The sequence below is a fragment of the Lepisosteus platostomus genome, chromosome 6, assembly GCF_059453375.1.
Source record: "Lepisosteus platostomus isolate fLepPlt1 chromosome 6, fLepPlt1.hap1, whole genome shotgun sequence".
In the NCBI taxonomy this organism is placed as follows: domain Eukaryota; kingdom Metazoa; phylum Chordata; class Actinopteri; order Semionotiformes; family Lepisosteidae; genus Lepisosteus; species Lepisosteus platostomus.
This window is the reverse complement of record NC_142616.1, coordinates 66,256,335-66,269,964: the sequence shown is the minus strand read 5'-3', so window position 1 is coordinate 66,269,964 and position 13,630 is coordinate 66,256,335. Positions and strand designations below refer to the sequence as shown.

The following is a 13,630-nucleotide window of genomic DNA, read 5'->3' as shown; positions in this document are numbered from 1 at the left end:
TAGGTGGCACTCTTCCCTCCAGACTGGAATCTCTGAACAAACACTGCAATACGGGGACTGTGGTCACTGTGTTGTAGGAGGTGCCACCCTTTAAGTGAGACAAAGCTAAGCTTGTGACTCCTTGGCCTGTATCGTTCCTGTGGCTGTTTGTACGAGTAGGGTTGTGAACCCCCATGTCCATCTTGAGTCCCACTCGGGGCTTGAATCCACCTGGTGCTGCAGTTTCTCTCTCCTCCCCCTGGTCTACTACACTTCCGCTGGAGATGCATAAAACAATCTTTTTATCAAACGTTTCTTCTTAATGGGCTTGTGCATCTAAGAGTCATACTGCGAGAGTAACAAGAGTAGAGCATAGAACCTCCTGTCCTGAAAGGCCTTGCTCTGTATATGAGAAGTCTCTTTATGCAAAGGTGCTCGGCGAGTTGTATGCAGCACAGACGCCACTGCATGTGGATTCAAAGGACAAGAAACTGAATTAATTGCAGATATAATACACTGTGATGCGACCTCACAGAAAGATCTGTCCACAATCTGTCAATATCCCAGATTACACCAGGGAATTACAATGAGGCACATGCATTCATCCGTTGCATTATCAGACAGCCATTTAATCCTGGTAAGAGCCATGGAAACCCACAGCCTATCCTGGAAACACAGGGCGTGAGGCGGAGCTACACCTGGACAGGACACTCGCTCATCACAGGGCGTGAGGCGGAGCTACACCTGGACAGGACACCTGGACAAGACTCTCGCTCATCACAGGGCGAGAGGTGAGGCTACACCGGGCAGGAGACTCGGACACAAACTCTTCCATGTTCTCTAAATTTGTATGTCACCCTGCAAACAATCCTCTAAGGTGTGGATTATGCTGTATTTCTTTCCTTCGAGGACACTAACTCTGGGTTTAATGTGGCCTATTGTATAGATTCGTTGCAACAGGATTCTCACCAGAATAAACCTGCCTCAAGCACAGAACTGTAAATAAAAACAAAAAGGCAATTCAGGATTCTGCCATAATACTAGATCTTCCGTTTTATTGTCAGAACGTTCGAACGATGTGGCTGCAGACAATTGCCTTTATTTACTCCCTCCTCTGAAACATACCAAGGTCATCGTCTCGTTTCCTTTCCCAATTTTCACAGAGCACAGCGCCAAGGGGGGAAATGTCGTTTTCTCCTGGAACAAATAACTCCGCACACTAATCGAGAGGATGCAACGCGACAGCGGGGCCCAAGGAGGAGCTTCTTGGGTTGAAGGGCACTGGCCTGTTTAACAGGATGCGCGCACACAGCGTGCCTTTCACACGGCCACAGCAATCCAGCTGGAGCAGGCTAGACACGGGCGTTTTCCAGAAAGAGTCAGCCCTGCTGGTGACTGGTGGAGTGACTGTGGGGCAGCGAAGCCAACGGGCACGTTATGGAGCAGTGGCGCCCAGCCCTGGTCCTGGAGGAACATGGTCTCTTCAGGGATCGGCTCCAGAGGAGTTCTTAACTGTAGGCACACTGATTTCAGTTCTGCATCCGGGACATATGTGTGAACTTGCTTGTAGGGGATACGCAACTGGTGAACCCTGGACCCACTTCTGAGCCGCAGGTCTGCCCTGAGTCAGATGTGGTGCCTGAAATGTAACTGATGAGATCTGAAGAAGGGTAAAACCTGGGTGTGTGTCTGAAACGGTGCCCCTCCTCCATGGGGCGTGTTCGAGACAGAGCCCCTCCCGGCGAGGGGCGTGTCTGTGAAAGTGCCCCTCCCACCTGCAGCCATGTCTGACACCGTGTCTTAGATAGACACTTCCACCTGGTTTCCACTCGTGTCCTCCTGTTCCGTGTTTCGCTGTTTATATGAAAGATGTTCAGTGCATTGACCCTGTTACTGCCTTTGAGGCTTTTGAATACCTGCATCGCACAAACAAAAACCCCAAAAGGCACGCTCTGGGTGTCTGGGATTTTCACTCAGCCCTCAAGCTGCAGAGCTGGTGCGCTCTCGCATTAGAAACTGTTGTGACAGAAGCCTGATTTCAGGCCCGTGACTTGACTTTCCTTATGGCAGAGGTCAAGGGACAGTTGGGTCTGTGCGTTTCCAAGGGCACTGTGAAATCTTTCCCGCACGGCCACTACACTGCCGTGCACTGCGGCAACCAGCTTCTCAATTACAGACCGGGCACTCGGGCTGCAGGTGAAGGTAAAGTGTGGAGCACAGAGCAGAAGGTGGACTGAGGGAACCATGCCCCCAGCTGCCCTGCCCTACATAGGGTCCACAAAGCCCCCGTAATCCCAACTTTCTAGCTACAGGAGTCCAATACAGGCCTAACTACTTACACATGACAGTACGAGGTAAGCTTGCTGAACTTCCGAATCCCTCATTTCCTCCCAACCCCCCCCACCCCTGGAAACACACAGGCCTTCGGCACCCTGGTGCGCAGCGGCATGGTATCTATAGCTGAAACACGCAGGACTTGCAGGAGTGACCGAGCGTGCCTGGGTGACTGCGTGGAGCTTTATGAGTCAGCAGGATCAGGAATACGTCACGAAGACTAAAGTGGGGGGGCGATCTCAGGTGGTTTAATCCTCATTTAGGGCTCTTACTGATAAACACACCAACAGCACCAAGATCCTCCAGGGGATACTCCCCGTGTCGCAGAGTTTAAAAGGACAGAACAGAACTGAAGATGGAATGGGGGGCTACATTCCCAAGCTCACGGATCTGGAAGAGTGCCCTTCTGGTCTCCGATGCAGGCAGCACGTTTCTTGCAAATGAAAGAAATGCTCCATCTTCAGCACCAATAAACAGGATCCAGGGCAGACGAATAATAAGACCGGCCTGACTGCAGCCTGACTGCAAGCCTCACAAACACACGCACATCGTGTCAGCCACGTTTCTAATTAGACCCCGCCACAACCACGAGGACAGTCATCAATCAAGGGGAAACAAACACAAGCGGGATGGGAAAGAAATGACTTTCTACTCTAGGCCTATGTAAATAGGCAATGAGCTAAACCGAGGATGTCTAATGGCTGACAGTGGGGTGCTGTGCACAGGGAAGGCCTCATAACTCAATGATGCTGCATGCAAGACTGGTTAGGAATAGTCACCATCCCACGTGCTTCCTCCCTCCTTTCCTCAACCGGCATTTAATACTCAGCCTGGGCAAGCTCAGTGCTAGGGGGAGCTGGAACAATTAAAATAGGGTGTGAACCCTGGCTTTCAGCAGCTCTGTACAAGTACGGAGCAAATCTCAGAAGGCAGTCTCTTCTGCAGCTCGATACTAGGCAGCTCAGTCCTCAGTAGATCAATGGCTAAGTGAATGAGTGCCGAGCTGTAGTGTGTTCAGCAGCTCAGTGTTTGAATGCAGAGCTGTAGTGTGTTCAGCAGCTCAGTGTTTGAATGCAGAGCTGTAGTGTGTTCAGCAGCCCAGTGTTTGAATGCAGAGCTGTAGTGTGTTCAGCAGCCCAGTGTTTGAATGCAGAGCTGTAGTGTGTTCAGCAGCTCAGTGTTTGAATGCAGAGCTGTAGCGTGTTCGGCAGCTCAGTGCTTGAGTGCAGAGAAATAGCATGTTCAGTAGCTCAGTGCTTTCAAGCAAAATGTTCAAACAAAAATTCTTAGAGTAAAACGTAGAGACTGTAAGACGTCTGTGATACATTTTTCATTTTAATGTGAATATCTTGGGTGTTTAATCCAATGCAAGTTGGGCAAATGTATTAAATGGTTTGTTGAGCAAGTTAATAAGCCAAATAGTGCTTCAATAATTTGTTTTAAGAAATCAATTTCTGATTAGATGGGGTGGTGAATCATCTCCCTGTTTAAAAATCATGGTACTGTAGGTCTTCAGTTTATATTTATTTATCAAATAGAGAGCAATGGGGAAGGGCAAAAGTCCAGCCTTTAAATGGGAGAGTTACAACAGTGATTGAAAGATGTGTTTGGTTTCCTTTGGTGTCAAGATCATAGAATCCATTGACAGGGGATATGGAATTAGCCTTTTTGAACATCAGTTATATATCCGATCCAGACGAGTCCGGGACCTGGAAGCGCCTGGTCCCATCAAGCTTTTAAGTTCCTGTTCCTGCCGGTTCTGACCCAGTTCCTGTTTTTAACCCCGTTTGTCTTGGATGGACCGCCCAGTTTAGGATTTTCGCCTTCTCTCGGATACCCCCTTGGACTCACTTCTGGATTGTTTGCCTCGGCCACACCTCCCCGGAACACCAGCGCACCAAGGACACGCCCCCCCGTTTTCATTCCCAACTCCCGCATGCTTTGTCCCCGTGTTTTTCTCACTCATCCCCGGATTGTGTCGTCTGCATAGGGTCCGGAAAGAACGCTTCCGTTACAGAAGAGAGACCGACTTGCCCAAAAACCACCCCACCCCTCCCCCATTACCTCCAGGGCCTTCCGTTTCTTCGCCAGCAGCTTCTCGATGTTGGACGCCACCTTCTCCACGAGCTCCTTGGGGGAGTTCTTCCTGATGTCAAACTGGTTTCTCTTCTCGCTGTAGATCTGCAGGAGAATTAAAAAAAAAAACACAGGAGAGTGAAATTCAGCTGAAGTTTAAACCTCTGTGGAATGGCGGCACGGAGCTAGGGGAAGGAATCGGCAGGCTGGCATTTAACCAGGCACCCTCCCGGGTGCCTCTGAGCAAATGCCGGGCACTTCCACTGCACGTGCACAACAGAACCCCCCGTGTAACAACACAGCCCCCCGCCTCGAATTCACGAAAGCTGCTGCACAAATCTCGCCAGCACAGTCAAATTCTCAGCCACAGCCACACAAGCCGGCTGCAACTTTCTCCTGCAAAAAGTGCAATACATCATTATATTTCAAACGAACGCCTCTATTACTCAGAGCCACCGCTGTGCTCGCTACGCGCTGCCTGAAAGCATACCGATAAAAGCATTTCGAATAAACCGGCTCTGGATGGGCCATGTTTTTACTGCGCGCCGTCTTCTGCCTTCTCTGCATGCTCTGTTTCCCTGGCAGTCAGAGGTGAGGCGGGCGCTGGGAAGAGGCAAAAATAAAATGCGAAAGAAATGAAACCGGGCGAGAGGCCGCCGGCAGTCAGCCTCGTTTTCCGCGCTGCCTGACAGTCCCCGTGCGCCGAGGCCGCCGCGTTAAGAACAGTGTTTTCTTTTTTTTTTACTTTTTAATAACTCTGTTGAATGCCTTTTCCTTAAACGACTAAATGCATGCTGCCTGTGCTTTAATCTTCGTCCAGCTGACAGCTCCTCTTGTTTCCTCCCCGAGATGGAGCCACGCAGAGCCCTCGCTCGTAATTGTTTTTAAATAGGCGTGAAACAGTCTTGCATTCTGAAATTCTGCGTCTCGTCTCCAGCGGGAGATTTCGCTACCTTTTGCCCGTCTCTCTCCAGGCTAGAGCCTGTATGGACTCCCAGTCTGCTACATTGTCACAGCTGCCTGTCCATCTCAAGCCTGTGCCCTTTGACCTCCGTGTTACCCCTCGTACAGATGGGCACACGGCACGTACGTCTCTGTGCCACCACTGCTGACCGCAGCAGGGTCAGTGACTCTCCGCAGGCCTGGATTTACTTCCTAAAGCCTCCAACACGTGGTTTCCCGATTCCTCACATTTCACAGGACGCCTTGCAAAAAGAACTGCAAAAAAAATCAATCATCTCGGAGCGAGCGGGCAATCGGTCCCCCGATTCGTCTACAGGACTGCTCGCAGGATGACCAATAAGGGAGCGCTGATGGCTTCAATTTGAAATCGGCTAGAATGACACATAATCAAGAGTTCGAAACAGCTAGGAAAGAGAATCAAATCGGCCTTTAAGCTTATGGAACTTGCTTCTGCCACCACCACCACGCAGTTTGCCTGTGTAACTCCATAAATGGTAACAAGTGAGATAAAGACTTGCAAAATCCATTGCTCACTTTTTTACGGTCTATAATGCACTTAATAAACCCAGCAGGAACTGATCCCTAATGATCAATTCCGTGTTTATTAACAAAAGACAAATTGTAAAATTGCCATCACAGGTGCTCAGCTGATGTATACATGAGACTTCATAGCTTGTTATGCATTGGTGATCTGCAGCTCTCCAAACTGAAGTGTCACGTCATAAACAGCTCCAGTCTCTCGCCTCTGCCGCTGACAGAATACTCCCAGTTGTGCACTCTGGCAGCAGACGGGGGGAGATGCAGATTGCATGGCTCCCAGCCGAGCTTGGCGAGGGTGAGAGAGAGAGAGAAAGGGGATATTCAGCATCCGATTCCGTTTAACTCCCCAGGGGAGCTCCAGCTCTCTCGGCCTGGGCCTGGCTCCCAGCAGTGCCTTATGCGAGATTATTCCGGGGATGTGGACAGAGAAAAACCGCTCATCAGAAGTCGGCTCCGGGCATGACACGGGGCAGCGCCTTTGCAACTTCACGGCAAGCTTGCGTCCGAGTGGCCGGATCCGGACCGTGCAGGGCAGGGAAACGACAGGGCGGGTGTCTTTGCAGCAGAAACCTCCCGTCTTTCAGGAGGCGAGGCAGCAGTTACGTCAGAATCCAGACGAGACGCAGCAAAAACAAGGAGCCGGGGTGGGGGGGGGTCTCCGATTCGGCACGGTGCAGGGAGACGGTACTGCATTTGGAAAAGAAACCTGCTTTTGCATCTTGTCCCCCCTCGGGAGAGTACAGCCTGTGCATCCAGGGGTGTATTTTAAGATATCTGTGGGCGATCAGATCCAACGAAACCTGTCTCTGTTAGCCCATTTGTTCAGCTCCCCCATTACAGCACACTTCAATTACCCACACACACAACTCATTAGCCGCCAGTAGAGTATTCATCAGGACCTGGACGAGAACAATGGGTTTCCATCCCCGGATGATGATCATGATAATATGTTACATACTTAATCAACCAATTAAAGGACATTTTTCCTCGAAGTGGTAATGACCTTTATCAGAGTCTTATCGCATTATGGAACATGACCTTGCTGTCACGTCCCCGTTAACAGATCACTCTCCCCCTTTTTTGTGCGTGTGTGTGATGTGACCTTATACATCACTTTGGATCCATATTCATTCACTCGTGAGTATAAGAGGCAAGAACATCCGCGACACCACACCAACCCCCCCCCCCCCCCCCACGTCATCCAAATCCTTCAGAGGGGCGAAGCGCCCCAGCCCGCCCCGCGCTTGTTTACCGAGCCGGAGAGGCGCCGCGCCGGGCGCTCCTAGCATATGCCAAAACAGAAGTGAGTCCAAGGCGAGGCCTGTGCTGCGTGGGCCCGGGTGGTGTGTGACGCCGCTTCAGAAGCAGAAGCAGATGATGGAGCGGCGCAGGCGGCGCCGTTAATGTGCTGTCGCTGGCGCCGGGCGCTGCCAAGCCCGGGAGAGCGGAGCAGCAGACCGCTGCCGGGCTCCCTGGCAAGCAGCCTGCACGCAGAGGGAGAGGGGGGCCGAGGGGCCCGGAAATTCTTAAAGACGAGCTGTGAAAACCCCCAAACAGAGACAGACGGGCAAGCACAGCCCCAGCGCCGAGGCCCGGGGAACAAGCCGGCCACTTTCACCGTCTTGCTTGATGGAGAAAAAGGCTGAGCTGTGGGGGAAATGTGAGCAAGGCAAGGGGGTGTAAACAAGCTGTTCACGTCTTCATATACCGCAGAGGGCACTGGCAGGGAGACACCCTGGGGCTGGGGAAGCTGACCCACGAATTGGGAGCCCCCCGTCACTTCCAGAGGGGAGAGGGGAGCGACAGGAGGTGGAACCCCTCGATCTCGACCCCGGTAACCCCAGGGCGCCGCCCACTCTGGAGGCTCGGCACCGCGAGCACCAGAATCCCTCTGGACTCTAATTATTGAAGCTCAACCTGCACTTCAGCTCTCAGCTTGATTGGGCTCACCCCCCCGCCCCATGGAGATAGTGAAGGGCAGTAATGCCGATCTCCGCTGGCATCGCACACCAGCCGGACCCTCTCCCCGGTCTCATCGGTGGGAGAAGATGGATAATGAGCCAACCCAGGACAGGCACAGGACAGGGTCCGTGCAGGAGGCATGCGTGTCCCAGTGGACCGGGTTACTGATCTGGACCACGACTTGCTTTGCCCACGGTCCCTCTCCTCTGCCCTTGTCCCTGTGTGGTTTCAAAAGGACAGAGATCCTTGCACCACCAAAAACAGCCCTGGGTTATAAGTCCTGGGCTATGAGCTCCCACTTGCTGGTGTCCACGTGGTTCACATTGACCTGGAGGGCCTCTCTGAAGGGCATTTAACTGCCCTCCCCCTGAGTGCATGACAAAGCTGGGAGAAATCTGCCGTCTGCACAGCACGGCCACCTTAATGAAGATGATGTCCAACGATCCTCCCCTCCGTTATCGCTTTCGGCTCTCTTTTCGGCTGCGAAAAGCCCGAGCTTTCCACCTGTGAATATTCCCGACACCTGAACGAGGCCGCGCTTCCCTGTTCAGAATTCAGTCGGAAGCGCGAATTAAGATTCGCTGCAATCTGTCGGGTGTTTATTTCCTTAAGTACAATTGGAAGTGGTGAGTGAAGCTTCGTTTTCCCACTCAGCGACATGACAGCTACAATGCCACTGAACTCAGGATGATCACTCAGATGCCTTCACTCAGTGACTCGTCTGATTCCTTGTTACTTGACAAGTCTATTTTGTCTTGCTGACTGCAGAAGGTCTATTCCTGCAGCCTAACTGTAATTTGTACCACCTAAGAACAGAAAGTTTGCGAACGAGGCGACCACTCGTTCGGTTTCTCGTACGTGACTGAGCTGAGGATCTCTTGCAGGAAACCCGGAGTTTCTGACTGCGACTTTGCAGGGGAGCCAAAATAATGCAAGCATCTCAATCCTTTAAAACGAGCGAACCCTAGGCTTCCCAGGCGTTCCAACTTGTAAAAAGATGCTTCTTTCAAGGCACAGGCTGAGCTTACAATGCAGAGTCATTTAGTGGACTCCTTCAGAATCAGCAGATAAACAAAATCAGAGCACAGGTGGAAACAAAGCAGAAGGACATTCAAAACCGAGAACAGAAGACGCTTCTTTACACCAAGGTTGTGGGAGGGTGGAACAACCGACGTGGTTGAAGCCGATACCCTGGCTCCTTTCTAAAAATGCTGGCTAAAATCAGTGAACTACTAACTACTGAACGGGCTAGATGGACCGAATAGTTACAGTATAGTAGCTACATCTTCAGTAAAAGCTCACACAACTTGTTAAATTAACTTCCAGCCATTGTTTTTTACAAAGGTATTTAAAGATACTCAGGCATCCTCAGCTTTATGCTCAACAGCGTCCCCCATCGAAGAGCGCTGGATCCTTCCTAACTCGGCTCCGGGCACTCCGGGCGCTGCAGAGCCTGGGGTGGGAATGAGGCAGATCCCTGCCATTTGTATGAGCGTTAAGACAACAAGCTGAACAGAGTGACAATGACAATGAGTCAAAATGTCAAACGGAAACAACTGCAGACAATTAAGGACAAAAAAAAAACAATTTAATTATGATTTTCAAGCACTCCTCTTAAGCAGCGAACAGATGATTCTCACCCCTGTAGATCTGAGGGGACATTTGAGTGCAAATTCGCGCTACTACAGTATGTCGCCCAGCTCTGGACAGTTCTCCAACAGCTACAACCACAAGGTTTTTCAACAGCTGGAAGCAACTATGCAGCTAACGCAGCAAACAAGCAACCCGGCTGCAAAGAGGCACGCCTTCTCATTCCAATCGCTAAAATACAGCGCAGCACGGAAATTAGTCTGAAGCATATCCGGACAGGAAAAAAATAAATAAAGCCAGCACTTCCAAAATAACCAGGTTGCAGAAGAACATAGCGAGAAGGAAATCAATCGGTGGCAATCAAGTGCAGTTCTTCAAGTCCACTATCCAGCAACGGGAAATCACGGCTTCATTAATGCAACAGACAACAGAATCATGATTTCTCCACAGCCTCACTCTTCCCTGCTGTACCAGCAGAACACAGGAATCACGAGTGACGAGAACTTCAGGGCATCTAGGAGCCAGGAACTTCCAGGGCCCCGCAAGAGGGCCTCCTGGGCTCCTGTATCACCGGGAGCAACAGTTAAATTGCACATTTGTAACCCTCCAAGCGACGTGAATGTTGCATTATATTAAAATATCATCCTGGCGATGCGCATCTGTCATGTGCATGTGCATGCCCTCGTGTCTGAAAAACCTATGTCTCCCCCTTCTGCAGTTCCTTCAGCAGCACCGGTGACAGGCCTAGTTTGCTGCAGCACAGTAGAAGTCTGTCTCAAGCCAAACACGAGCTGAAAGCACGGCGCAAAAGGAGAAACAGAAGCAATTTCAAGCGCTGGCGATGCTTCGGAGCCAGCAGCCGTGTGCTAGCCTGTAAATGCTTACAGGAAGGGCAACCAGGGTCAACCTGCAGGTTAGCCCAGTTATGTGCAATGTGAAGAGCAGTGGGGTTTCTGTTAGGCGCAGCTGTAAGTTCAGAAGACTGGGGAGTCAAGAAAAAACAATAACTAACAGTGCTTCTATTATTAATTTTTCTAAGAAAAAAAAAAGAGCGCAGTCTTTAATGTTATTCTGCGTACTATAGTTTCATCATACTCAAAGACTGAGATGTTCTCCACTCGTCTAAGGGATAGCAGGGGGTGGCAGTGCTCTGATTTTGGCCATGGGGGTGCGGATAGTGGGGAGCCCCCAACCCCCCCGAGCTGTCCCAGAACAGGAAACAGGTGCCCACCTGGGCCGGGGCCAGCATGCCCTAGCTTCTCAGGGCCAGAGGCAACGTGCCAGGAAGGAGAGAGACTGACCTCCCACACAACCAGCGCCACCTGCTCACAGCCTGACCCCCAGAGGACCTGCTGCCCTCAAGCCGTGTGCCGAGTGGGCAGGAAGGGGGAAAAGGAAATGAAACGCATACTGACGAGGGGGCCCGCACAGCTCTTCCAGCACCGCAAGGGCACATGAGGCAGCGGCTCCTGGCACCGGTCCGGGCTTCAGCCCATCAGACAGCGAGAGCCGATTCCGATATTTTCATGGGCCAGTTTCAGCAGCAACCTCCCGTTATTTCAATTTAAATGCTTTTAGCGTCATATCCCAGCAGTCGGTCTGCCAATGTGGCGGAATTAATGCCTAAGTCTTATTCATAATTTTTCTCCATGTTGTCTCGTTCATGAGTCTTGTCCATATTTTGTACAGGTACTGTATGTATATTTTGTCTTTATAATATGCCAAGCCCTGACCTTGTCCAAACGGCACTTCATCTTCAAGGTCTTTGCCCAGTCTGTCCTAAATCGTTTTGAATTTACTTGCTGCTTCAGTGGTGTGTGTCAGTCCTCCTCGTTTGGTGCCATCTGCAAATTTGACTAATTTAGCCAACTATGCCGGAACCTAGACTGTCATAAACTAGAAGGATCCTAGCACAGATCCCTGTGGCACTCCACTAATCCACTCCAACCTTACATCACCCCAACCCGAGTATCCACCCCCTTATCTGTACTTGGTTTTCTACTAATTACAACCATCTCCATCCATACACACAGGCATTTCACCAAATGCGTATCGCCTATAATTTTAGGAAACCGGTTTAGGGTATGGGCGCAGGTATTTTCAGGTGTCTGCTCAAACCCCTTAAATCTATTCCCTGAAAAAAAAATCCCTTCCAGACACCTAGGATGGACAGCTTAATCTGAGAAAAACGGTATACAGGGGAGACCTTTCGTCTACAGCAGGAGTCCGTCACTCAGGAGTACAGAGGGAAACTCTCAGCAGCGCCAGGCTGATCCACAGCTTTCCAGCACAGATGTCTCCACTGCCAATCATTCAGGCTCCACGGCTTTGCTCTTTTGCTAACGAACAAGTAGTAAAACAAATTAGGCACGGCGGAGTGAAAAAAGAGGGGTGAGGAGACGGAGCCTTGCAGCAGAGCCTTTTGGAGTTCGCAATCATTTCAGAGCTACAGTACTGCAAGAAGCAAAGGCCTTGTGATGAAGTACGCTACCCGATTGACATGTAAAAGTCGTCAATAAGGAAAGCAAGCTGCAGTGAAGCATGAAGAGGAGTCAGCCGAAAGCAACAGGGACCGTCTGCAGACAAATTAGACAGTTGCAGTTTATGGAAGATTAAATGTGGTTGTCAAAGGCTTAAGATGCACCCTATATCTCAATAAACCCGCCACCGAAGAGGCGCCGGAGAGCATTAAAATGTCCTTCTTTTGTTAAACTGCATTTTTAATATCTTTTTTAAAATCGGTTTATTATCACTCTTGCCCCATTGCCGCCTTTAGTTTTCATGATCCTCCTCAAATGTGCCGATCGTACCGTGGCTGCTGAATGGGGAGATATTCGTGTAGAGCTCGGTTCAGGCAGGCTCATTCCCAAGCAGAGTAGCACAGAAACCAGGACATGTGACATAGAGCTCCAAACAGGGACCGAATCCAATGGCCATTCCTTGGGCTGTAGGAGAACTCAAATTTGCCAGCATCAGGAAGAAACCCTAAACGGGGGTCAGACCAGCCTGCTCCGCTGCTGAGGAACCCTGGCCTGTCCTCGTTTTAATTCCACAGCTTTCCCAAGGAACTCTGTAGTACAGCAGTACAGCTCAAGAGAGTGCTTACGCATATCTGGGAGTCCTAATTTGGGGTAAAAAAAACCTCAGTTTACTATGACTACCAACACCAATAATGCCAATACTACTGAGAAAATGTCTCTAATAATCTCTCCTCCCACCTCCTGCTAACTTCCCCCTGCCTTCTGCTTCTTACATCACACAGTCTCACATTAAAAGTGAAATGTTAATGCCTTGATATCATTCTGATGAAATCACAGCAGTCATTTTTTAAACAGTTCACGATGCTCCACTGCCCTCATTTTCACAGACTAACTAATGCTGGTTTTTAGCCTCCAATTTAGTCGAGGTGTCAGTCAGGTGCTCAACAGAATGCACAGTAATTCTTTCGTCTGCCTCTACATTCACACTGTGTCTTTTTCTCCCCCCACCCTCCACTGTCTTTTCCCTGTTTCATTACATAAGAATTGTTTTCTGCTTTACTGACCCAACCTTTAAATCATGGGCTGTTATCTTCATCAGCCCTACTGTACATCATTTCCCCACAGCAAAAGATCACAGGCAGACGGAACAGTGGGGGATTAAGCCATTGACTTTGCTCCATTATTCTCTGCAGTTGCTGTAATCTGTAAAGGAGAGAGGTTTCGTATGCCTGTCTGGTAATCAGTTCTGCTCCATCTGTGGGGCTTTTTGAGTCGACTCTCCAGAGACCTGCTTGATCCCAGTTCAACTGCCTGGGCTTTTATTCCAATTAAATCTGTTCTGCACAGGGCTGCTATCTGGCTGGGCTCCACCGGTCCCTAGTCATGTATGGGATTGGTTATACAAGTACAAGTGCCCACCTCTGTTCTCAAGTTCTTCAATCAAAGCTACAGCTTTTTTAAGTGGTTCCCAGCCCTAGTCCTGGTGCAACTGGTCTCTTTCAGTTTCTCCTTCCATCTGAGCTCTCAAGTTCAGTGTTACAGCCTTTTGTTTTGAGTTCTTAAGCGGGCATAAGGTTAGTGATTAATTAGTGCACTAATTTATGGGTTTCAAACTTCCCCTCTTTCAGGTGTGAGGACCTCGGCAGGCATCTTGTATAGTGTCATGTTTACCCATCTGGGTTAACTGGTCACCTAGGATTTAAGCA

General features: G+C 50.1%; 1 protein-coding gene across 2 annotated transcripts in view; it reads right to left on the bottom strand.

Moving 5' to 3' along the window:
• Nucleotides 1-13,630, bottom strand: part of cacna2d2a (calcium voltage-gated channel auxiliary subunit alpha2delta 2a) — a 252,799-nt gene that overhangs the window by 184,326 nt on the left and 54,843 nt on the right. For both annotated transcript variants that reach the window (XM_088637016.1, XM_088637018.1), the window contains exon 3: nucleotides 4,378-4,494. In XM_088637016.1, coding sequence (XP_088493142.1) covers nucleotides 4,378-4,494 — 117 coding nt within the window. The remainder of the gene's footprint in view (nucleotides 1-4,377; nucleotides 4,495-13,630) is intronic.